This window comes from Lucilia sericata, unplaced genomic scaffold (genome assembly GCF_015586225.1).
Source record: "Lucilia sericata isolate MDLA Ls3-8-SP2 unplaced genomic scaffold, ASM1558622v1 Contig000792F_arrow, whole genome shotgun sequence".
Taxonomy (NCBI): domain Eukaryota; kingdom Metazoa; phylum Arthropoda; class Insecta; order Diptera; family Calliphoridae; genus Lucilia; species Lucilia sericata.
The window spans coordinates 163,619-190,152 of NW_023994785.1; the positions used below are offsets into that span (position 1 = coordinate 163,619).

The 26,534-nt window shown below is 32.4% G+C and overlaps 2 protein-coding genes across 2 annotated transcripts; one reads left to right on the plus strand and one right to left on the minus strand.

The window, feature by feature from the left end:
• The first annotated feature begins 10,831 nt into the window (after positions 1-10,831).
• Positions 10,832-15,911, plus strand: LOC119608105. Its single transcript, XM_037962380.1, is given in 3 exon segments — positions 10,832-11,097; positions 14,032-15,237; positions 15,240-15,911. Coding segments are annotated over 3 exon segments (1,737 nt in total). The 5' UTR covers positions 10,832-11,094; the 3' UTR covers positions 15,768-15,911.
• Positions 15,912-21,704: 5,793 nt separating this feature from the next.
• LOC119608109 (keratin, type I cytoskeletal 9-like) lies at positions 21,705-22,892 on the minus strand. Its single transcript, XM_037962385.1, has 2 exons — positions 22,808-22,892; positions 21,705-22,670 (listed from the first exon to the last, which is right to left on the minus strand). Exons 1-2 carry the CDS (start codon positions 22,808-22,810, stop codon positions 21,807-21,809), a joined length of 867 nt encoding a protein of 288 aa, XP_037818313.1. The 5' UTR covers positions 22,811-22,892; the 3' UTR covers positions 21,705-21,806.
• Positions 22,893-26,534: the final 3,642 nt, after the last annotated feature.

The window sequence follows — 26,534 nt, forward strand, 5'->3', positions numbered from 1 at the left end:
TGTTGAGTATAGTTTAACGAAAAAAATATTTATTAAAATAAAATAATAACAAATGTGTTTTTATTTTTAAAAGTTCAATGTAATCATAAATATTTCTTAATTATATGTTACGGCAATATTATGGAAATATGAAAAAAAAACTCATTTTAATTAAAGTTTTTAACAAGTTGCAGAACAGAAGTGTTAAGGAGGATATAATTTCCAACTTTTTGCTACTTAATATTTCATATTTTGATCGATTTGTTAGAACGAGTATTGAATTAATTATTAGGATAAATTGTTGAATTGTTAGCAATTTTTTTATAAAAGTTAATTAGAATCTGAGCAACATTTCCTATAGAAAAGTTGTCAGTAACTGAGCAACTTTTCTATAGAAAAGTTGTCAGTAACTGAGTCAGTATTTAAGCAATTTCAGTAACTGAGCAACTTTTTCTATAGAAAAGTTGTCAGTAACTGAGCAACTTTTTCTATGGAAAAGTTGTCAGTAACTGAGCAACTTTTTCTATAGAAAAGTTGTCAGTAACTGAGCAACTTTTTCTATAGAAAAGTTGTCAGTAACTGAGAAACTTTTTCTATAGAAAAGTTGTCAGTAACTGAGAAACTTTTTCTATAGAAAAGTTGTCAGTAACTGAGAAACTTTTTCTATAGAAAAGTTGTCAGTAACTGAGCAACTTTTTCTATAGAAAAGTTGTCAGTAACTGAGCAACTTTTTCTATAGAAAAGTTGTCAGTTACTGAGCAACTTTTTCTATAGAAAAGTTGTCAGTTACTGAGCAACTTTTTCTATAGAAAAGTTGTCAGTTACTGAGCAACTTTTTCTATAGAAAAGTTGTCAGTTACTGAGCAACTTTTTCTATAGAAAAGTTGTCAGTTACTGAGCAACTTTTTCTATAGAAAAGTTATCAGTTTTTGAGCAACTTTTTCTATAGAAAAGTTGTCAGTTTTTGAGCAACTTTTTCTATAGGAAAATTGTCAGTAGTTGAGCAACTTTTTCTATAGAAAATTTGTCTGTAACTGAGAAACTTTTTCTATAGAAAAGTTGTCAGTAACTGAGCAACTTTTTCTATAGAAAAATTGTCAGTAACTGAGCAACTTTTTCTATAGAAAAATTGTCAGTAACTAAGCAACTTTTACTATAGAAAAATTGTCAGTAACTGAGCAACTTTTTCTCTAGGAAAGTTGTCAATAATTTTTCTATAGAAAAGTTGTCAGAATCTGAGCAATTTTTTCTGTAGAAAAGTTGTCAGAATCTGAGCAACTTTTTCTGTAGAAATGTTGTCTGTATCAGAGCATCTTTTTCTATAGAAACGTTGTCAGTATTTGATCAGATTTTTCTATAGAAATATTGTCAGTATTTAAGCAAATTTTTCTATAGAAAAGTTGTCAGTATCTGAGCAACTTTTTCTATAGAAAAGTTGTCAGTATCTGAGCATCTTTTTCTATAGGAAAGTTGTCAGAATCTGAGCAACTTTTTCTATAGAAAAGTTGTCGGTATCTGAGAAACATTTTCTATATAAAAGTTGTCGGTATCTGAGCAACATTTTCTATATAAAAGTTGTCGGTATCTGAACAACCATTCCTACGGCTGGTTCAAATTGTTTTGGCTAAAATTTCTAGTTTGACAATGTAATAAGGAAACTATATATTAAAGATTTTTAGACCTATTGTAATAAGTAATAGTTAAATCATTGAGAAATACATATATCACACAAATTCCAGATTTTTAATTCTTTTGTTATTTAAAGTAGTTTAAGCCTTATAAATTTATTTCCTTAAACATTTTTTCGCCAAAAAGAATTCCTACAATTACATATTAATTTAAATACAAAATTTACATAAATACTAATACTCTACATAAGCATTATAAATGTTCTTTTTAAACTAGAATGACTTAATTTTCAGTCAGGCTGTTTACATATTCATTTATCTTTAATGCCCTAAAACAAATCACTTTAAATTGTATAGAATTTGAATGAATTTATGCCTTCGTCGCGATGTCCAAACATAAATATTTTATTTTAATTACGATCTTAAAAGATTTTTTTGGCACCTTAGTCTTTAAATATATGTGAAACAATATAATTTATCTTCACCTTTACTGGCGTTGACCAATTAAGTTTTTAACTCTATAATCATGTAATAATAGACCATGTAAAGTTGAAATATTGTTGAGTAAAAAAAAAACAAACGAAACCAGACATAAAACTGTATAAAAAAAACAATAAAAATTAAATAAAAGAAATATGCGTAAAATATTTTTTTCTTCAAAATTGTTATTTGTTACAGAGACCCATAAATGTCAGACGGTTAACATGTTATTTTTTGGCATAAAAATAGCTTTTAGTTAAAGTTTAATTAAGTAGGGGTATTCAGGGAGAGTTGTTAAAATTTAAAAATTGTCAGATTCTGGCAACTAGTTCTATGGAAAATTTGTTAGTTTCTGGGCAACTTTTTCTATAGAAAAGTTGTCAGTTTCTTTGCAACTTTTTCTAAAGAAAAGTTTTCAGCTTTTGAGCAACTTTTTCTATACAAAAGTTGTCAGTTTCTGAGCAACTTTTTCTATAGAACAACTTTGTCTATAGAACAACTTTGTCTATAGAAAAGATGTCAGTTTCTGAGAAACTTTTTCTATAGAAAAGATGTCAGTTTCTGAGAAACTTTTTCTATAGAAAAGTTGTCAGTTTCTGAGCAACTTTTTCTATAGAAAGGTTTTTAGTTTCTGAGCAACTTTTTCTATAGAAAGGTGTTTAGTTTCTGAGCTACTTTTTCTAAAGAAAAGTTTTTAGTTTCTGAGCAATTTTTTCTAATGAAAAGTTTTTAGTTTCTGAGCAACTTTTTCTAATGAAAAGTTTTTAGTGTCTGAGCAACTTTTTCTACAGAAAAATTGTCAGTTTTTGAGCAACCTTTTCTATAAAAAAGTCTGAGCAGCTTTCTCTGTAGAAAATTTGTCGGTTTCTGATCATCTTTTTCTATAGAAAAGTTGTCAGTTTCTGAGAAACTTTTTCTATAGAAAAGTTGTTAGTTTCTGAGCAACTTTTTCTATAGAAAGATTTTCAGTTTCTGATCCACTTTTTCTAAAGAAACGTTTTCAGTTTCTGAGCAACTTTTTCTAAAGAAAAGTTTTTAGTTTCTGAGCAACTTTTTCTATAGAAACGTTTTCAGTTTCTGAGCAACTTTTTCTAAAGAAAAGTTGTCAGCTTCTGAGCAACTTTTTCCATAGAAAAGTTGTCAGTTTCTGAGAAACTTTTTTTATAGAAAAGTTGTTAGTTTCTGAGCAACATTTTCTATAGAAAAGTTTTTAGTTTCTGAGCAACTTTTTGTACAGAAAAATTGTCAGTTTTTGAGAAACCTTTTCTATAAAAAAGTTGTCAGTTTCCGAGCAGCTTTCTCTATAGAAAATTTGTCGGTTTCTGAGCATCTTTTTCTATAGAAAAGTTGTCAGTTTCTGAGAAACTTTTTCTATAGAAAAGTTGTCAGTTTCTGAGAAACTTTTTCTATAGAAAAGTTGTCAGTTTCTGAGAAACTTTTTCTATAGAAAAGTTGTCAGTTTCTAAGAAACTTTTTCTATAGAAAAGTTGTCAGTTTCTGAGAAACTTTTTCTATAGAAAAGTTGTTTTTAGTTTCTGAGCAATTTTTTCTAAAGAAAAGTTTTCAGCTTCTGAGCAGCTTTTCCTATAGAAAAGTTGCTAGTTTCTGAGCCACTTTTTCTAAAGAAAAGTTTTCAGTTTCTGAGCAATTTTTTCTAAAGAAAAGTTTTCAGTTTCTGGGCAACTTTTTCTATAGAAGAGTTGTCGGTTTTGAGAAACTTTTTCTATAGAAAAGTTGTCAGTTTCAGAGCAACTTTTTCTAAAGAAATGTTTTCAGTTTCTGATCAACTTTTTCTAACGAAAAGTTTTTAGTTTCCGAGCAGCTTTCTCTATAGAAAATTTGTCGGTTTCTGAGCATCTTTTTCTATAATAAAGTTGTCAGTTTCTGTTCTACTTTTTCTATAGAAAAGTTGCCAGTTTCTGGGCAACTGTTTCTATAGAAAATTTATCAATATCTGAGCAACTTTTTCTATAAAAAAATATCCGAGCAACTTTTTCTATAGAAAAATTGTCAGTATGTGAGTAACTGTTACTTTAGAAAAGTTGTCTGTGTATGAGCTACGTTTTCTATAGTAAATTTGTCTGTTCTGAACACCTATTTCAGTTTTTGAGCAGCTAAGCAGTTGTCAGTAACTGAACAATTTTTTCTATAAAAATTTCAGTTTCTTAATAACATTTTACCGATATCTGAGTAGCTTTTCCTTGCATACCCTTACTATTACTGTGTGTAACTCCGGAAATACTTATCAATCTGATTTAAAATTTACTTCATTATTTTTCTGTTGTATATCTCAGTCAGACTTATTAACATAATAATTAACTTAATATCGAAATTTTTAGCACTCAATTGTTGTGGGCATTTTTCGATGTTTTTGTTTTTTGTTTTAACGTAATTATTCACACGCAGTAGCCGTGCTTATAGTTTAGGCTTATAGTATTTTGACATAAACGTAAAAAAAAAGAAAATTATAATAAAACCGAAATAAAAACCGTATTTGGAAGATGAAGTTCAAAATCAAACTCGCAATAAAATAAACAAAAAAATTCAAATTAAGCCACAAGACAATACTAATGATGGTCGATTGTTGTTGAAATGGTATGAAAATTATAAAATAATATAAAAAATAGCTGTATTAAAAAAACACAATGAAAATCTATTAACGCATTTTTGTTGTTGCGTGTTTTTTTTTTTGGTGTCCGGAGGCATCTAATGGTGGATATTACTGATGATGATGATGAGTGCTAAACTGGCCAGTTGGTTAAAGATAAATATGCACTAGTGCCAGATTTATGACTACAAAACATAACGAAACATTTTAACTTTGCCATCAGCAGCATCGACATCATCATCAACATGCCAGTATTAACAATAAATTAATTACCCAATATCTATACGTCAAGGTATTTCCCCAATATTTGTTTGCTGTCGTTGTTGTTTAACTTCTACTTGATTTGTTTGAAAAGAATTAAATAAATATTTAACATTTTTTTATCGTCTTCTAAATATTGATTCTTTTTCTAAACATTTGGTTTTTATTTACTATTTGGTTTCTTTTCTTTTGCTTTATGAGATTATAGAAATATTTATGAACAAACAAAAACATATAAATAGAATATTTTTTTGTATTTTAATCATAAATTGATTTTAATTTATTGCTAAAAGTTTTTTTTACTCTTTAATTTTTATACCCACCATCAAAAAAAAAATGGGGGGTATATTGATTTTGTCATTCCGTTTGTAACATATCGAAATATTGGTCATAGACCCACAACAGTATATATATTCTGGGTCCTCATTAAATTCTAAGACGATCTAGCCATGTCTGTCCGTCCGTCTGTCTGTCTGATGAAAGCACGATAGAGTCCGAATGGAAAGAGCTAGAGGGTTGAAATTTCACATAAGTATTTCTTATAGGTAAGCTTTGTTTGGTATAGAAAATGGGCAATATCGGTCCACGTTTTCGGATAGCCCCCATACAAGTGGCCCCTCGAAAAGCAGCTTTAACAGCCATAACTTCATTAAAAATATGAATATAGCGATAAAATTCGACATAAGTAAGTTTCTTATGATCCAAAATCACTATGCAAAATTTTATAAGGATCGGTCCATAATTGACCCTACCCCCCATATAAGGTCCCCTTCAGAAAGTGACTTTAACGCTCATTACTGGCTTAAAAATACTAGTATATAGATGAAATTCGACATAACTAAGTTTTATATGAGTCAAAATCTATCTAAAAAATTGTATGAGGATCGGTCCATGATTGATCCTACCCCCCATATAAGGTCCCCTTCAGAAAATGACTGCAACGCTCATTAATGGTTTAAAAATAGCGAAGAAATTCGACACAAATAAATTTAATACGAACCAAATTCTGTCTACCAAATTTTATGAGTAACCCTACCCCCCTATATAAGGTTCCCTTCAGAAAATTACTTTAACGCTTATAACTGGCCTAAATATACGAGTATATAGATGAAATTCGACATAAGTAAGTTTCATTTGAGTCAAACGAGGTTTGATGGTGGGTATATAAGATTCGGCATAGCCGAATATAACACTCTTAATTGTTCTTTTATTAAAATTGGTTGATTGGTTGTTTTTTAAACAGATTTAAGTTAAGTCAATCAACTTGTTTTGATGTTGGTCATATAAGATATTAATATGATTTGTAACACCTTTTACAATTTTTTAGGAAATTTACAAAATTTTATTAATAATCAAGTTTTTAGTGCGAGGGTGTTGGCTTTTTATAAAAAAGGAACTTATTTAAAGTTCTATAGAAGAATTCTATTAAAATCTATAGAAATATAAAGTTTTTTTCTCACTTCTTTATTTTCTTATTACTTATAGTTATGAAATCAATCAATATATAATTTGTAATTTTATTGCTACTATTATTTTCAAAAAACAAAGTTCTTTCTGGTAATTAAATACTTTTAACAGACAAATTAATTTATATTCAACTTGACCTTTTTGATTTTGGTAATAAATTGTAAAATAATTTATAATCTTCAAAATCCTTATTTGTATATTATCTTATGAAAAGGTGTAAACATAGTTAATTATCTTGAATACATAAAAACCACTTTATAAATATAATATATCCATAAAATATTTGTTAATAAATTTAAAAATTTTATATTTATATAGACAATGTTTTCTCATATTGATTACAGTGTCGATCAAATACATTGCTTAATATTTGAAATTTAAACTTTATAAATTAAATTGTTCAAACTACCATGAACTTTTTGATTGATAGGAAATATTTGTATAAATGTTTTTAATTTGTTTTTGATTTGTATTATTCTGTCGCCATTCTAACTGCCACTGTAATTCCCATTTAAATATGAATTAATTAATTCAAAATTTTATTAATTATTATAAACATATTTATGTGGGTGTTGTAAAAATAGTAGCTGCATTTTATTTAAACACATGATTTCTATAAAAAGTTTTAGATTTTTTGATATTATCTGATTTTTTTGAGCAGAAAACTACTACATAAATCAATTATTAGTTTTAGTTTGTTTCAGTTTTTAGCCACTAACTGAATGAGTTCTTAGTTGAAACATCTGGATATTAAAAATTAAACAAATCGGCAAGAATAATTTCGGAAACTCCGAAGTACATAAAAATAAACTCTGAACTATTGACTAGATTATATTTAGAGTATATTAAAGACGATACTATAGACAAATCTATAGATCAGATTATAGAGTAGACCATAGAATAGATCATAAATTAGAGAACAGAATATACCATCGAATAGACTATATATTAGACCATATAACTGACTGTAGCCTAGACTATAGACTACTAGACTATGGACTAGACTATAGACTAATCTATAGATCAGATTATAGATTATAAACTAGACTATAGACTAGAATATAGACTACACTATAGATTAGACTATTGATTAGACTATAGGCTAGACGATAGACTAGACTACAGGCTAGACTATAGGCTAGACTACAGGCTAGACTATAGGCTAGACTATAGACTATACTATAGACTAGACTATAGACTAGACTATATACTAGACTATAGACTAGACTAAAGACTAGACTATAGACCAGACTATAGAGTAGACTATAGACTATATGCTATAGACTATAGACTAGACTATAGACTAGACTGTAGACTAGACTATAGACTAGACTAGAATATAGACTAGACTAGAATATAGACTAGACTGTAGACTAGACTGTAGACTAGACTATAGACTGACAATAGACTAGACTATAGACTAGACTATAGACTAGACTAGAATATAGACTAGACTGTAGACTAGACTATAGACTAGACTATAGACTAGACTATAGACTATACTATAGACTATACTATAGACTAGACTATAGACTAGACTATAGACTAGACTATAGACTAAACCATAGACTAGAATATAGACTAGACTATAGACTAGACTATAGACTAGACTATAGACTAGCTATAGACTAGACTATAGATAGACTAGACTAGACTAAACTATAGACTAGACTATAGACTAGACTATAGACTAGACGATAGACTAGACTATAGACTAGACTATAGACTAGACTATAGACTAGACTATAGACGAGACTATAGACTAGACTATAGACTAGACTATAGACTAGACTATAGACTAGACTATAGACTAGACTATAGACTAGACTATAGAACTAGACTATAGACTAGACTATAGACTAGACTATAGACTAGACTATAGACTAGACTATAGACTAGACTATAGACTAGACTATAGACTAGACTATAGACTAGACTATAGACTAGACTATAGACTAAATAGAGACTAGACTATAGACTAGACTATAAACTAGACTATAGACTAGACTATAGGCTAGACTATGGACTAGACTATAGACTAGACTATAGACTAGATAGACTAGACTATTGACTAGACTATTGACTAGACTATTGACTAGACTATATACTAGACTATAGACTAACTATAGACTAGACTATAGACTAGACTATAGACTAGACTATAGACTAGAGCTATAGACTAGACTATAGACTAGGACTATAGAACTAGACTATAGACTAGACTATAGACTAGACTATAGACTAGACTATAGACTAGACTATAGACTAGACTATAGACTAGACTATAGACTAGACTATAGACTAGACTATAGACTAGACTATAGACTAGACTATAGACTAGACTATAGACTAGACTATAGACTAGACTATAGACTAGACTATAGACTAGACTATAGACTAGACTATAGACTAGACTATAGACTAGACTATAGACTAGACTATAGACTAGACTATAGACTAGACTATAGACTAGACTATAGACTAGACTATAGACTAGACTATAGACTAGACTATAGACTAGACTATAGACTAGACTATAGACTAGACTATAGACTAGACTATAGACTAGACTATAGACTAGACTATAGACTAGACTATAGACTAGACTATAGACTAGACTATAGACTAGACTATAGACTAGACTATAGACTAGACTATAGACTAGACTATAGACTAGACTATAGACTAGACTAGACTAGATATAGACTAGACTATTAGACTAGACTATAGACTAGACTATAGACTAGACTATAGACTAGACTATAGACTATAGACTATAGACTAGACTATAGACTAGACTATAGACTAGACTATAGACTAGACTATAGACTAGACTATAGACTAGACTATAGACTAGACTATAGACTAGACTATAGACTAGACTATAGACTAGACTATAGACTAGACTATAGACTAGACTATAGACTAGACTATAGACTAGACTATAGACTAGACTATAGACTAGACTAGACTATACTATAGACTAGACTATAGACTAGACTATAGACTAGACTAGACTATAGACTAGACTATAGACTAGACTATAGACTAGACTATAGACTAGACTAGACTATAGACTAGACTATAGACTAGACTATAGACTAGACTATAGACTAGACTATAGACTAGACTATAGACTAGACTATAGACTAGACTATAGACTAGACTATAGACTAGACTATAGACTAGACTATAGACTAGACTATAACTAGACTATAGACTAGACTATAGACTAGACTATAGACTAGACTATAGACTAGACTATAGACTAGACTTAGACTAGACTAGACTAGACTATAGACTAGACTATAGACTAGACCATAGACTAGACTATAGACTAGACTATAGACTAGACTATAGACTGGACTATAGACTAGATTAGATTATAGACCAAATTATAGACTATCAATAGACTTGTCTATAGACCAGACTATTTACTAGTCTGTACACTAGAATATAGACTAGACTATAGTTTAGACTATAGACTAGACTCTCGTTTAGGCTATAGACTAGACTATAGTCTGGACTTTAGACTAGACTATAGTCTGGACTGTAGACTAGATAATAAATTAAACTATAGTCGAGTCTATAGACTAGTAGACTAAAGATTAATCATGGTCTAGAATATAGTTTCGACAATTATTTTGTTTTGGAATATAGTCTATTAATAGCATATATGTACATGTCATTCGGTAGTGTAACACTAGTTCGTTGTTAGCCCAAATTTTCTAAACAAAAGTTTTTATATTATTTTTTTTAGTACTCAAATTTTTTCTATTTTGTAAACATTTTAAAATCCAAATATCTAAGTGAATATGGATGATGTGATCTTAAGATGAGTGAATGATTTCAGCGACAACATTTTAACCAATAATGAAGATTAAATGCAAAAAAAACATCTATGCATACATATACATATGCTTGCAAATACACATATTTATGTGACAATTTGTAATTAATTGAACTACATGATAAACACATATCTTAGCAACAATACTAAATAATAAAAGAATAGAACAGAAAAAAAGACAACTTGATTTTTGTTTATGTTGTCAGGGCTTAAAAACTGCTATAGCTTAAAATTGAATTTTTGCTAGCTCTCTGCTTGTTGAGGCCAGAAATCTTAGCCAAGAGACTTAAACAGCTTAATTTACACACTTAAGGCGGGGGTTCATACACTCTACGAATGAGTAATACTATGTTATGATAGACAGTTGTGACATTTTCTGGCATTATTAACTCGATTTACACGAAACTTGTACTTGTATCTCTTCTGCTCCACTGCTCTATTACCGGTGTAGATTTTTTGGTGTTTAGTGGATTTTGAAGATGTTCACTCAAGTTGTTGTTTTTGTTGTTGTTGTAGTGGCTGGCTCATCATACAACTTGTACCACAAACATTCTGAGCAAATGAAATGTATTTTGGTCTTTTATTTGCAAACTATAAATGCGTGTCGTTTTGTTTGAACATCCAACAGTTCTAATAGTACCGGCAACCGTGTGATTTCTTTCAAACGTTTTTTTGTAAATATTTTTATTTATTCGAAATAAAAGTTAAAATTAAAAAACTTAAAATAAAAAGATCATAAAACAGTCTTGTAAAAAAACGAACGACAACTAACCACATACTGTGATCCTAAACAATAAAAGTGAAATAATTTTTTTGCTAAAATGGTTAGTGCAATTAAAATAAATACTCATTTACATAATGAAGAATTTTTAAATAAAACAAATTTTAAATAATTACTTTAAATGTGACAAACAAACATTATGTGACAGGTTGTCCTTGGAAATGTGTTTTAACGAATTTACATAAATTAAAAAAAGTATTATGCAATAACAATTAAAATTAATGTGAATCTATGGAATAGAAATATTTGTGTTTTTCTTACCTTGGTATTACATAATAATTACTGAGGAGTGTTAAAATGTGATGACAGTAAAGTGTACTCTTCCTTCGTTTACAGGGTTACTAAAAATTTTGCAATTGTAAAGGAAGTATACAAATATTTGAAGAGTATGGAAATATTATTCTCTTTCTTTTGGCCACGACTTTATGTCACACAGACTGATCCTTAAGTTGTGATCTGAAATCGAAGACTTTAAGGGAAACATGCGTTATAAGACGATAAAAATATTTCACTGTTAACTCCATTGCAAGATAATAATTAACTGCATTACAGGTTTTCATATTGAAGACTGCACTCCTTTTATTCCCAAATATCCAAGATAGTTTCTTAAAAGAGTTTAGATTGAAAATTATATATGAGTAATACAACATTACCACTTGCCCTTCAATAAGACTTGTTTATATGGAAATCTGAATCGAAACCTTAAAAATATGTCTTACAGTCCAATAGCTTATAAACCTTTATATTTTTGTTTATGTTCGATCCAGAGGACCGGGCAGATTGAACCCCTTTTATTCATGAGTCCACTGGACAGCTTCTAAACAGTTTCAAAAAATTTAAAAAAATATCAAGTGTGAGCCAGAGGCCCGGGAAAATTGAATTCCTTTTATTACTGAGACACCTAAACAGCCCCTGACTTGACTAAAGACAGAGTCGACAGATTTTCCACAAAAATCTATTTCTAAAATGATATCGATCCCTTTTTATACCCTACATAGTAGTGTATGTGGGGGATTATGCGTCAGTCAGTTCTAGTTCAGTTCAGTTCTAGTTCAGTTCTAGTTCAGTTTTAGTTCAGTTCTAGTTCAGTTCTAGTTCAGTTCTAGTTCAGTTCTGGTTCAGTTCTAGTTCAGTAGTCAGTTCTAGTTCAGTTCTAGTTCAGTTCTAGTTCAGTTCTAGTTCAGTTCTAGTTCAGTTCTAGTTCAGTTCTAGTTCAGTTCTAGTTCAGTTCTAGTTCAGTTCTAGTTCAGTTCTAGTTCAGTTCTAGTTCAGTTCTAGTTCAGTTCTAGTTCAGTTCTAGTTCAGTTCTAGTTCAGTTCTAGTTCAGTTCTAGTTCAGTTCTAGTTCAGTTCTAGTTCAGTTCTAGTTCAGTTCTAGTTCAGTTTTAGTTCAGTTCTAGTTCAGTTTTAGTTCAGTTCTAGTTCAGTTCTAGTTCAGTTCTAGTTCAGTTCTAGTTCAGTTTTAGTTCAGTTCTAGTTCAGTTCTAGTTCAGTTCTAGTTCAGTTCTGGTTCAGTTCTAGTTCAGTTCTAGTTCAGTTCTAGTTCAGTTCTAGTTCAGTTCTAGTTCAGTTCTAGTTCAGTTCTAGTTCAGTTCTAGTTCAGTTCTAGTTCAGTTCTAGTTCAGTTCTAGTTCAGTTCTAGTTCAGTTCTAGTTCAGTTCTAGTTCAGTTCTAGTTCAGTTCTAGTTCAGTTCTAGTTCAGTTCTAGTTCTAGTTCAGTTCTAGTTCAGTTCTAGTTCAGTTCTAGTTCAGTTCTAGTTCAGTTCTAGTTCAGTTCTAGTTCAGTTCTAGTTCAGTTCTAGTTCAGTTCTAGTTCAGTTCTAGTTCAGTTCTAGTTCAGTTCTAGTTCAGTTCTAGTTCAGTTCTAGTTCAGTTCTAGTTCAGTTCTAGTTCAGTTCTAGTTCAGTTCTAGTTCAGTTCTAGTTCAATTCTAGTTCAGTTCTAGTTCAGTTCTAGTTCAGTTCTAGTTCAGTTCTAGTTCAGTTCTAGTTCAGTTCTAGTTCAGTTCTAGTTCAGTTCTAGTTCAGTTCTAGTTCAGTTCTAGTTCAGTTCTAGTTCAGTTCTAGTTCAGTTCTAGTTCAGTTCTAGTTCAGTTCTAGTTCAGTTCTAGTTCAGTTCTAGTTCAGTTCTAGTTCAGTTCTAGTTCAGTTCTAGTTCAGTTCTAGTTCAGTTCTAGTTCAGTTCTAGTTCAGTTCTAGTTCAGTTCTAGTTCAGTTCTAGTTCAGTTCTAGTTCAGTTCTAGTTCAGTTCTAGTTCAGTTCTAGTTCAGTTCTAGTTCAGTTCTAGTTCAGTTCTAGTTCAGTTCTAGTTCAGTTCTAGTTCAGTTCTAGTTCAGTTCTAGTTCAGTTCTAGTTCAGTTCTAGTTCAGTTCTAGTTCAGTTCTAGTTCAGTTCTAGTTCAGTTCTAGTTCAGTTCTAGTTCAGTTCTAGTTCAGTTCTAGTTCAGTTCTAGTTCAGTTCTAGTTCAGTTCTAGTTCAGTTCTGGTTCAGTTCTAGTTCAGTTCTACTTAAGTTCTAGTTCAGTTCTAGTCCAATATTTTACCTGGCCCCCATACTACCGTAACCAACGAATTAGGTTTTGGAGCATATAATGATGTTGAATGTTGTAGAAAAAATAGGCTTAGTTTAGTTCTGAATAAGTTTAAATCATACTTCAGATTCTCGTAATGACGGGTCCATATTTGACACTAGCCCTCATACATAGTTCATTATTTTCATACACATTTTATGTCTTCAAATTAGTCTTAGTCTTAATTTAAAGATTAGGGCTCAATATTCCTGAAAAGCGTTACAAATCCTCTGTTTCAAATATTCATATGTTTGTTAAGAAACTCCCAAAGTTATGTTTCCATGACGTTTTACCAAAAAATTATAAAAGAAAAAAAAAAGAACAACACGTTTTAAAGTTCAACTTTGTCACATATGAAAATTTGTCGAAAAAAACACCTCCACCAACACTGCTTACAATTGCAATTTCAGAAACTATTCCTAACTCTAGTCGCTCTGGTTGCTTGTGCCACCGCTGACGTTTCGCACGTCACCAACTCTTACCTACCACCACATTCTGTTTCAGCCCAATCACGTACGGTAACATTTACACCATCATCGGGATATTCTTCCGGATCATCATTATCTCATGGATCTTCGGGTTACAGTGGTAAACTTCAAGTTTCCCCTGGAACAGCACACTCGTATAGTTCCGGATCTAGTGGCAGTGTTAGTTCTTCAACCTATACAGCTCAAGGTCCTAGTTTAGGTCAATCTTTTACTAATACTTTTAACAGCGGTAGTGGTTATTCAACTGGTGCCAAGCAGATAGTACAAAAGACTTACTCTGCTCCCGTGGTACAACAACAAACTGTACAAAAGACTTACTCAGCTCCTGTTGTACAAAAGACCTATACCGCTCCCGTTGTACAACAATCTTATACAGCACCTGGTAAATCTTACACTAGTTATGACTCTTACAAAGCACCAGTTGTACAAAAGACTACATATTCTGGACCCGCTGCCATACAGCAACAAACCTATACATCACAAGCTGTAGTAAAGGAATCTTATACCGCACCTGTTGTACAACAAACCTACACAGCTCCTGGTAAATCTTACAATAGCTATCAATCATACACAGCTCCTGCTGTTCAAAAGACTGTCTCTGCTCCCCTGGTTCAACAACAAACTTTTTCAGCTCCTGGTAAATCTTATAATAGTTATCAATCTTACACTGCCCCTGTTGTACAAAAGTCTTCTTATACCGCTCCTGTTGTGCAACAAACTGTCACCAAAACCGTAAAACAATCGTATACTGCTCCATCAGTTGAAAGAGGTTATTTGGCTCCAGCTGTCCAACAAGCCTACACAGCTCCTGTTGTACAAAAAGCTTCATACACTGCTCCTGGTAATCTTATACTAGCTATCAGTCTGTATCTGCCCCAGCTGTACAAAAAACTACTTACACTTCATCTGCCACCCAACAGGCTTATACTGCTCCTGGTAAATCATATAATAGCTATCAAGCTGTATCTGCTCCAATTGTCCAACAAACTACTTACACTGCCCCAGCTGTACAAAAAACTACTACTACTTACACTGCCCCAGCTGTTCATCAGTCCTACACTGCACCTGGCAAATCGTATACCAGCTACCAGTCGGTATCCTCACCTGCTGTACAGCAAACTTACACCGCTCCCGCTGCTCAAAAGGTAACATACACTGCCCCTGCTGTTCAGCAATCATATACTGCTCCTGGTAAGTCGTATACCAGTTATCAGTCAGTATCTGCCCCTGCTGTTCAAAAGGTTACTTACACTGCCCCCATTACACAACAATCATATACTGCCCCTGGTAAATCATATACAAGTTATCAGTCAGTATCTGCACCTGCTGTTCAACAAACTTATACTGTCCAAAAGACGGCCGCTTATACTGCTCCTGCCATTCAAAAGACTAACACTTATACTGCTCCTGTTGTACAACAATCCTACACTGCTCCTGGTAAATCTTACAATAGTTATCAATCTTACACAGCTCCTGTTGTACAGAAAACTTTTTCATCATCACCAGCCGTTGTTCAACAATCATACACTTCTCCTATTTCCAGTGCTGCTTATAAGTCTCAAGCAGTTGAAACCTTTTCGGGACCATCACATTCGTCTGTTATTGCTTCATCCGGTATTGATACTAAATACGCTTCTAATGGTGGCTACGTCTACTAATTACTCATTTCTCGATATTTCAAGCATCCGTTGATGTTAGTTACTCCATGATCATTTAGTCATTTATTATTTCTTTTGGTTTAGAAAACGAAATTTTTTATAACGATATATATTTTGTATTAATTTGTTGAAAAAAGTATTAAATTTGCGAATAAAAAAATTATTTCAAACTTGTAAAAATGATGTATTATTATGTTCTCCTATATTTAGTTCAGTACTAGTTTAATTCTAGTTCAGTTCTAGTTCAATTCTAGTTCAGTTCTAGTTCAGTTCTAGTTCAGTTCTAGTTCAGTTCTATATCAGTTCTAGTTCAGTTCTAGTTCAGTTCTAGTTCAGTTCTAGTTCAGTTCTAGTTCAGTTCTAGTTCAGTTCTAGTTCAGTTCTAGTTCAGTTCTAGTTCAGTTCTAGTTCAGTTCTAGTTCAGTTCTAGTTCAATTCTAGTTCAGTTCTAGTTCTAGTTCTAGTTCAGTTCTAGTTCAGTTCTAGTTCAGTTCTAGTTCAGTTCTAGTTCAGTTCTAGTTCAGTTCTAGTTCAGTTCTAGTTCAGTTCTAGTTCAGTTCTAGTTCAGTTCTAGTTCAGTTCTAGTTCAGTTCTAGTTCAGTTCTAGTTCAGTTCTAGTTCAGTTCAGTTCAGTTCTAGTTCAGTTCTAGTTCAGTTCTAGTTCAGTTCTAGTTCAGTTCTAGTTCAGTTCTAGTTCAGTTCTAGTTCAGTTCTAGTTCAGTTCTAGTTCAGTTCTAGTTCAGTTCTAGTTCAGTTCTAGTTCAGTTCTAGTTCAGTTCTAGTTCAGTTCTAGTTCAGTTCTAGATCAGTTCTAGTTCAGTTCTAGTTCAGTTCTAGTTCAGTTCTAGTTCAGTTCTAGTTCAGTTCTAGTTCAGTTCTAGTCAGTTCTAGTTCAGTTCTAGTTCAGTTCTAGTTCAGTTCTAGTTCAGTTCTAGTTCAATTCTAGTTCAGTTCTAGTTCAGTTCTAGTTCAGTTCTAGTTCAGTTAGTTCTAGTTCAGTTCTAGTTCAGTTCTAGTTCAGTTCTAGTTCAGTTCTAGTTCAGTTCTAGTTCAGTTCTAGTTCAGTTCTAGTTCAGTTTTAGTTCTAGTTCAGTTCTAGTTCAGTTCTAGTTCAGTTCTAGTTCAGTTCTAGTTCAGTTCTAGTTCAGTTCTAGTTCAGTTCTAGTTCAGTTCTAGTTCAGTTCTAGTTCAGTTCTAGTTCAGTTCTAGTTCAGTTCTAGTTCAGTTCTAGTTCAGTTCTAGTTCAGTTCTAGTTCAGTTCTAGTTCAGTTCCAGTTCAGTTCTAGTTCAGTTCTAGTTCAGTTCTAGTTCAGTTCTAGTTCAGTTCTAGTTCAGTTCTAGTTCAGTTCTAGTTCAGTTCTAGTTCAGTTCTAGTTCAGTTCTAGTTCAGTTCTAGTTCAGTTCTAGTTCAGTTCTAGTTCAGTTCTAGTTCAGTTCTAGTTCAGTTCTAGTTCAGTTCTAGTTCAGTTCTAGTTCAGTTCTAGTTCAGTTCTAGTTCAGTTCTAGTTCAGTTCTAGTTCAGTTCTAGTTCAGTTCTAGTTCAGTTCTAGTTCAGTTCTAGTTCAGTTCTAGTTCAGTTCTAGTTCAGTTCTAGTTCAGTTCTAGTTCAGTTCTAGTTCAGTTCTAGTTCAGTTCTAGTTCAATTCTAGTTCAGTTCTAGTTCAGTTCTAGATCAGTTCTAGTTCAGTCATAGTTCAGTTCTAGTTCAGTTCTAGTTCAGTTCTAGTTCAGTTCTAGTTCAGTTCTAGTTCAGTTCTAGTTCAGTTCTAGTTCAGTTCTAGTTCAGTTCTAGTTCAGTTCTAGTTCAGTTCTAGTTCAGTTCTAGTTTAATTCTAGTTCAGTTCTAGTTCAGTTCTAGTTCAGTTCTAGTTCAGTTCTAGTTCAGTTCTAGTTCAGTTCTAGTTCAGTTCTAGTTCAGTTCTAGTTCAGTTCTAGTTCAGTTCAAGTTCAGTTCTAGTTCAGTTCTAGTTCAGTTCGAGTTCAGTTCGAGTTCAGTTCTAGTTCTAGTTCAGTTCTAGTTCAGTTCTAGTTCAGTTCTAGTTCAGTTCTAGTTCAGTTCTAGTTCAGTTCTAGTTCAGTTCTAGTTCAGTTCTAGTTCAGTTCTAGTTCAGTTCTAGTTCAGTTCTAGTTAAGTTCTAGTTCAGTTCTAGTTCAGTTCTAGTTCAGTTCTAGTTCAGTTCTAGTTCAGTTCTAGTTCAGTTCTAGTTCAGTTCTAGTTCAGTTCTAGTTCAGTTCTAGTTCAGTTCTAGTTCAGTTCTAGTTCAGTTCTAGTTCAGTTCTAGTTCAGTTCTAGTTCAGTTCTAGTTCAGTTCTAGTTCAGTTCTAGTTCAGTTCTAGTTCAGTTCTAGTTCAGTTCTAGTTCAGTTCTAGTTCAGTTCTAGTTCAGTTCTAGTTCAATTCTAGTTCAGTTCTAGTTCAGTTCTAGTTCAGTTCTAGTTCAGTTCTAGTTCAGTTCTAGTTCAGTTCTAGTTCAGTTCTAGTTCAGTTCTAGTTCAGTTCTAGTTCAGTTCTAGTTCAGTTCTAGTTCAGTCATAGTTCAGTTCTAGTTCAGTTCTAGTTCAGTTCTAGTTCAGTTCTAGTTCAGTTCTAGTTCAGTTCTAGTTCAGTTCTAGTTCAGTTCTAGTTCAGTTCTAGTTCAGTTCTAGTTCAGTTCTAGTTCAATTCTAGTTCAGTTCTAGTTCAGTTCTAGTTCAGTTCTAGTTCAGTTCTAGTTCAGTTCTAGTTCAGTTCTAGTTCAGTTCTAGTTCAGTTCTAGTTCAGTTCAAGTTCAGTTCAAGTTCAGTTCTAGTTCAGTTCTAGTTCAGTTCGAGTTCGAGTTCAGTTAGTTCTAGTTCAGTTCTAGTTCAGTTTTCTAGTTCAGTTCTAGTTCAGTTCTAGTTCAGTTCTAGTTCAGTTCTAGTTCAGTTCTAGTTCAGTTCTAGTTCAGTTCTAGTTCAGTTCTAGTTCAGTTCTAGTTCAGTTCTAGTTCAGTTCTAGTTCAGTTCTAGTTCAGTTCTAGTTCAGTTCTAGTTCAGTTCTAGTTCAGTTCTAGTTCAGTTCTAGTTCAGTTCTAGTTCAGTTCTAGTTCAGTTCTAGTTCAGTTCTAGTTCAGTTCTAGTTCAGTTCTAGTTCAGTTCTAGTTCAGTTCTAGTTCAGTTCTAGTTCAGTTCTAGTTCAGTTCTAGTTCAGTTCTAGTTCAGTTCTAGTTCAGTTCTAGTTCAGTTCTAGTTCAGTTCTAGTTCAGTTCTAGTTCAGTTCTAGTTCAGTTCTAGTTCAGTTCTAGTTCAGTTCTAGTTCAGTTCTAGTTCAGTTCTAGTTCAGTTCTAGTTCAGTTCTAGTTCAGTTCTAGTTCAGTTCTAGTTCAATTCTAGTTCAGTTCTAGTTCAGTTCTAGATCAGTTCTAGTTCAGTCATAGTTCAGTTCTAGTTCAGTTCTAGTTCAGTTCTAGTTCAGTTCTAGTTCAGTTCTAGTTCAGTTCTAGTTCAGTTCTAGTTCAGTTCTAGTTCAGTTCTAGTTCAGTTCTAGTTCAGTTCTAGTTCAATTCTAGTTCAGTTCTAGTTCAGTTCTAGTTCAGTTCTAGTTCAGTTCTAGTTCAGTTCTAGTTCAGTTCTAGTTCAGTTCTAGTTCAGTTCTAGTTCAGTTCTAGTTCAGTTCTAGTTCAGTTCTAGTTCAGTTCTAGTTCAGTTCTAGTTCAGTTCTAGTTCAGTTCTAGTTCAGTTCTAGTTCAGTTCTAGTTCAGTTCTAGTTCAGTTCTAGTTCAGTTCTAGTTCAGTTCTAGTTCAGTTCTAGTTCAGTTCTAGTTCAGTTCTAGTTCAATTCTAGTTCAGTTCTAGTTCAGTTCTAGATCAGTTCTAGTTCAGTCATAGTTCAGTTCTAGTTCAGTTCTAGTTCAGTTCTAGTTCAGTTCTAGTTCAGTTCTAGTTCAGTTCTAGTTCAGTTCTAGTTCAGTTCTAGTTCAGTTCTAGTTCAGTTCTAGTTCAGTTCTAGTTCAGTTCTAGTTCAGTTCTAGTTAAGTTCAGTTCAGTTCTAGTCAGTTCTATTCAGTTCAGTAGTTCAGTTCTAGTTCAGTCTATTCATTCTAGTTCAGTTGCTAGTCAGTTCTAGTTCAAGTTCTAGTTCAGTTCTAGTTCAGTTCTAGTTCAGTTCTAGTTCAGTTTCTAGTTCAGTTCTAGTTCAGTTCTAGTTCAGTTCTAGTTCAGTTCTAGTTCAGTTCTAGTTCAGTTCTAGTTCAGTTCTAGTTCAGTTCTAGTTCAGTTCTAGTTCAGTTCTAGTTCAGTTCTAGTTCAGTTCTAGTTCAGTTCTAGTTCAGTCTAGTTCAGTTCTAGTTCAGTTCTAGTTCAGTTCTAGTTCAGTTCTAGTTCAATTCTAGTTCAGTTCTAGTTTCAGTTCTAGATTCAAGTTCTAGTTCAGTCATAGTTCAGTTCTAGATCAGTTCTAGTTCAGTCTATAGTTCAGTTCTAGTTCAGTTCTAGTTCAGTTCTAGTTCAGTCTAGTTCAGTTCTAGTTCAGTTCTAGTTCAGTTTAGTTCAGTTCTAGTTCAGTTCTAGTTCAGTTCTAGTTCAATTCTAGTTCAGTTCTAGTTCAGTTCTAGTTCAGTTCTAGTTCAGTTCTAGTTCAGTTCTAGTTCAGTTCTAGTTCAGTTCTAGTTCAGTTCTAGTTCAGTTCTAGTTCAGTTCAAGTTCAGTTCAAGTTCAGTTCTAGTTCAGTTCTAGTTCAGTTTCGAGTTCAGTTCTAGTTCTAGTTCAGTTCTAGTTCAGTTCTAGTTCAGTTCTAGTTCAGTTCTAGTTCAGTTCTAGTTCAGTTTAGTTAGTTCTAGTTCAGTTCTAGTTCAGTTCTAGTTCAGTTCTAGTTCAGTTCTAGTTCAGTTCTAGTTCAGTTCTAGTTCAGTTCTAGTTCAGTTCTAGTTCAGTTCTAGTTCATGTTCTAGTTCAGTTCTAGTTCAGTTCTAGTTCAGTTCTAGTTCAGTTCTAGTTCAGTTCTAGTTCAGTTCTAGTTCAGTTCTAGTTCAGTTCTAGTTCAGTTCTAGTTCAGTTCTAGTTCAGTTCGTAGTTCAGTTCTAGTTCAGTTCTAGTTCAGTTCTAGTTCAGTTCTAGTCAGTTCTAGTTCAGTTCTAGTTCAGTTCTAGTTCAGTTCTAGTTCAGTTCTAGTTCAGTTCAGTTCTAGTTCAGTTCTAGTTCAGTTCTAGTTCAGTTCTAGTTCAGTTCTAGTTCAGTTCTAGTTCAGTTCTAGTTCAGTTCTAGTTCATTCTAGTTCAGTTTCTAGTTCAGTTCTAGTTCAGTTCTAGTTCAGTTCTAGTTCAGTTCTAGTTCAGTTTCTAGTTTCAGTTCTATTTTAGGTCTAGTTCAGTTCTACTTCAGCTCAAGTTCAGTTCTACTTTAGCTCAAGTTCAGTTCTAGTTTAGTTCTAATTCAGCTCTAGTTTCTAGTTCCAGTTCAGTTCACACAAATTTGTGGTAATAAATAATAATTACCGCAGCTCTCAAATTAACATGATTTTGATGTGATAACCTTTTTTTCTTACATATTTAACGTTTGATTTATTGCGCTTTTATGACAGAGTAATCCATTAATTTTAAATTAAATTATTAAAATTTAAACAAACAAAGATGTTTTTGATTTAACAAAAAATCGGTTCCTTTAATTTTATTTTATTATATTTAAAAATAAAAAAGTTTTATTCAATACTATGGAAACAAGGAAATGGTTAATTTCATGGTTTTGTATAAAAGATGTTTCCACTAATCACTTGATAACATTAAATAATTTTGCAAACATTAGTCAGTTTTAAATAGCTGTCACGAATGATTAATGGCTATATTTAAAAGTAGAACAGCAAATGCAAACTTTGGAAACGATATATTGCATCACTTTATTTTTGACCGATATTAACAAATCAAATCCCTCAAAGACGTATAATAAATATATGTGATAATTGTTTTAAATAAAAAAACACTTTCTGTCGTTTTAATAATACTTGATTATTTTATTTATTAACTATTAAATCTATCACCAGTTTGTTCGTTTGTTCTAAAATTTGTTGATCATCACTTTTGCTCCAAAATTAAGCACGATGACGGTGACGGTATTCGTAACCACCGTTAGAAGCGTATCTGCCAGTATGACTTCCAGAGAAGCCAGATGATACAGCATGAGAGGCGGAAGCAGCGGGAGCCAAATATTGGTTAGAAGGTTGAGCTACAAAACCATGTCCGGAGCTACCGGCACCGAAACCACCGAAAGAAGAGCCACCAGAGGAGAAACCACCAGTGTTGCCACCAAAACCAGAGGAGAAACCACCAGTGTTGCCACCGAAACCGGAAGAGAAACCAGTAGAGACGGCATGAGAGGTGGAGGCAGCAGGAGCCAAATATTGACGGGAAGGTTGAACAGCAACACCATGGCCGGAGCTACCAGCACCGAAACCACCGAATGAAGAGCCACCAGAAGAGAAACCACCGGAGTGACCACCAGAGGAGAAACCACCAGTGTTGCCACCGAAACCGGAAGAGAAGCCACCAGTGTTTCCACCGAAACCGGAAGAGACGACATGAGAGGTGGAAGCAGCAGGAGCCAAATATTGGCGAGAAGGTGCACTAGCAGCACCGAAACCACCAGATGAGAAACCACCAGAGTGACCGCCGGATGAGAAACCACCGGAGAGACCACCAAAACCAGCAGAGTGACCGCCGAAACCACCAGAGTGACCACCGGAGAAACCGGTAGAGACAACATGGGAGCTGGAAGCAGCAGGTGCCAAATATTGGTTGGAAGGTTGAGCTACAAAACCATGGCTGGAGCTACCTGCACCAAAACCACCGAATGAACCTCCGAAGGAACCACCAGAGGATTGATGAGGAGGCAAATATTTGCTGCTCAAAGCTGAGGCACCGGTGGCCAAAACTGCCAAAGTCAAAATGAAGATTTTCTAAAAAGCATAGAACAAAACAATTTATTAATTCAAATTCTAAGCCGTTAAATAATAAAAATTTTAATGTTCTATTCCTCATAGAACAGGAACTGTCCGAACCAGTTGAATTTTTATGAAATACTTTTAACACTCACCATTGTGTTGTTTTGTGTGCTGTTTCAAACGAAATTCCTGAAACTGATGCTTGATCTTGAATTTCATACAACTTTTATACAAAATTTGAAACAAACTGTGAATAGTGTAAAATAGAAAAATGTTTTTTATTTTTTTTTTTTATTTTTAATATACTATATAATAATTTGTTACTTTTGTATGTATGCATTCTATATAAACACATTATATTTTGGCTAAAATTAATGAAGAATTTTTAATTTGTTTTTATTTTATTTTTGTTATTTTATTTTATCTAAGAAGAAGAAACAAAATATTATTATTTGTTGCTGTTAAAATAGTAATTTATTTAAAAATTCACTTTCGCACAGGAAAGTGACCATACAAGATCGGTAATAAATTAAGCTATTGTATAAATATGCTTAATTTTTTTTAGAAATCAATTAAAAACATATGAAATAAAAAGATAAGAAAAACTTGGGCTTAAAATACAAGCATTATTCATTATTATTGTTAAATTTTTTAATGCTCTGCACAATGGGAGATGTTGAAAGTCGAAGAACCATCAGCCATAAGAGTTCGAATATGATGAGCAGTTTTAAGTATAACATCATGAATGTTCTTATCAAACTCAAGTAGAAGTTGTAAAACCATTAGAGGACTCTCAAGGAACAATCTTGGACATTCGGAATGAGTGGACTTCTATTTGTAGACTAGTTCAGAGATCAACATGTATTGGAATACCATACCTTTCAGAATACTGTATTGTTCATACTACCTCTTGATCTTCGTATAATGACGACCTCTGCTTGCAAGACAACGAGGCATAAGGAAACCAGATTTTGGAAATCTAGAACATATGAACATGCAAGGATTTTAAATCTACTGCCCTCAGTCTGGAATCAACCTAAACACAGACTTTGATAAAGTTTTCAAAATCAAAGAGTCTTGCTAGAATGAGTAGTGAACCCGAACAGAACACCAGATTTTATATAGATGGTTCTAAAATAAATTGCGATGTTGGTTCTGTTGTCTCCTGTGAAGAAGCTGGGATAAGAATATGTCATCGTCTTCCCAATAACTATAGTTTTTTTATGCTGAAATATGTATAGATGAGGAAAAGCAAAAAGGATCTGCCAAGGCTAGGTCGCCTTTCGGAGATTATCCTAGATTGAGTCCCTTCGCAAAGAGCAGATGATCTAGCCACAACGTGAGCAACTCCTTAGGGATGTATCATAAGTAGTATTTTAAGGTTCTTTCCTTAAGAGGCTGAAAATAGATGGAATAAACCAGACATACGTATAGGGTCCAAGTTAAAGTGGTCCTCCTTCATTGAGAAATGTTCTAGACAATTTATTATTTATTATCAACGACCTATTGAGATGTCTCACTGTCACATTAATATACACTACGATACATCTGACAATTAGTGTGGTCTTGTCAGAACTGTGAACTTACGATATTATTTGACAGGTTTCATTCGAAAACAACAATAGTTGAAGCCGTGTGAAAGAGAAATACGCTTCTCTTCAGATTAGGGATTTCGAAATTGTCTTGATTTGTTTTTGGTCTCACAAACTGAGTACATCATTTCGCACGAGGTCCATACCTTTCCATAATATTCTGAAAATATATTTAATACTAATGTTTCATCAGAAATACACAAGATTTGACAAAAATCCCGGATTTTTTTAGTTCTTTTCTTTTTTAGTTCTGTATCTAGAAACCTTATCTATTGGTTCAAAATACTAATAGTAGCTTAAGATAACAAACATTTATGACAAAATGTTCTCTAGCATATAAGGAAAATGGCAGAAGAAGAAGCTCTCTTAAGGGACACCATAAGACCAAACGTAGTAGCTCAGACTAAAAGATGACTAGATGTCTGAAGAGAGACCATATACATATAAACAAACTTATAGAAAAACTAGTACGATATCAACCATAAGTATAAGTGATACAGAAATGCCCACAACTGCTTAAAGAGGTAGGTCAAAACACACTAGTCACGTGACGGATTACTGAATGGTAAAAACCCTACAGCCGATTGATAACACTCTATACAAGCGGCTCTTCACTTTCTTTTACAAGTTTCAGATGTAATCCATGATATTTTCAAGCGGTTTACAGTACACAAGTAGTTTTGGAACCCATGAATCGTCTAGTGTTAACAAAGTTTTGAAACAATACAACATATAAATCATTCCTATTTCCAGTTCCAATACTACATTTCACGCCGCATTATTTATGAGCTATGAAAATAAAAACAACAATACAGAAGCATTTCTTATTTTTTTGTTTACGTTGATCATATAAAAGTTATTCTATTTATTAATACAACTATTTTGCATTTTATTTATGTTTATTGTTTAATTCCTGTATGACAAATATCTAGAAAGATTTGTTTTGATTTCATTTCTTTATTGTTCTTGATATTTGTTTAGTTAAACTTCTTTGTGAATTATTTACTAGTTTTTAAAGTGTTTTCTTTATTGGTCAAACAAGTTGGTTTGGTTCAAAATGTTCAATTTTTCAAATTGGGGAATATTTCTTTATGAATTCATGTTAAACTCTATTTAAAAATTAAGTCATAATAATTTTAAGTTACTAGTATAAGGTTTTATTAATTGTCTATGGGTTTTAATGATGCTTTTATTTTTTCGTTATTATTTTTAATTTTTCTTCTTTTCTGTTTTAATTGCTTAAAGAAGTGAGGTTGTTTTAAAACATACGGTGAAGACACATTGTTTAATGAAAACGAACATCTTATATACGAGGAGTAAACAACAAAGTTTGGTAAAAATCGGAAGGTTTTCAAAAAAAATATAATAAACATTTAACATTTAAATAAGTATAAAATTGAAATATATTACTTTGTTATTGCTTCCTTATGGTGCCAGTTGCAATATCTATATTTCAATACCAGTTCAACCACAACCCTCGCATTTTGAAACTGGTTATCAATACCTTTCTTTTTTGAAACAAAAGTGAGAGGTAAAATTCTTAAATTAGGCAAATAACACTTCTAGTTACTTAGGCATTTTTAATTAATTCTAAACGTGATTTTGATACTGTAAATAAAAACAAATAATTATCTTGATAACAACCGATTTATTAACTATCAACTTTTACCTATTTGAAGAAATTATACAACATTTAAAGAATGTATACAAATCACTTTCAATTAAATAAACTGCAGCTGATGTCACTAATCGAAATAAAATTTTTTGCATAATTAATACTTATGTTTGTTTTTTTAAAAAAGTTTTTTGTTAATTCTTTTTTTTAGAACAGGAATATAACGTCAATAAGACAGGCCCCACAAGAAAACTATATTTATTTTAATAATTTAACAAAAACAAGTTATATATTATTTAGTATTTAATAATTGTTTGCGTAGGTATAAGTTAGTGGATAATTTGATTAAAATAGAAATTCGAGTGTTGACATATTTGTTAATCATATTAATTTAATATTTCACTTGTATAATCATACCTTATTGACACGCCTACTTTAAGTGGATGGGACATGTTTTGATGTCAGTTTTTTTAATAGTGATCAAAGAATACATAACATGTATAATATTATATGTTGTTTTAATAAAGGCTTTTCCAATAAGAACTTAGTTTTTTAATATGTAATAACAACATAAGTGTGTAATATTTTGTTCTAAATAAAATCGTCCTTTTACGACTGCTATTTTGAACTTGGTAGTAATCCAATGGTAATGTATCAAAACCAACCAGTTTT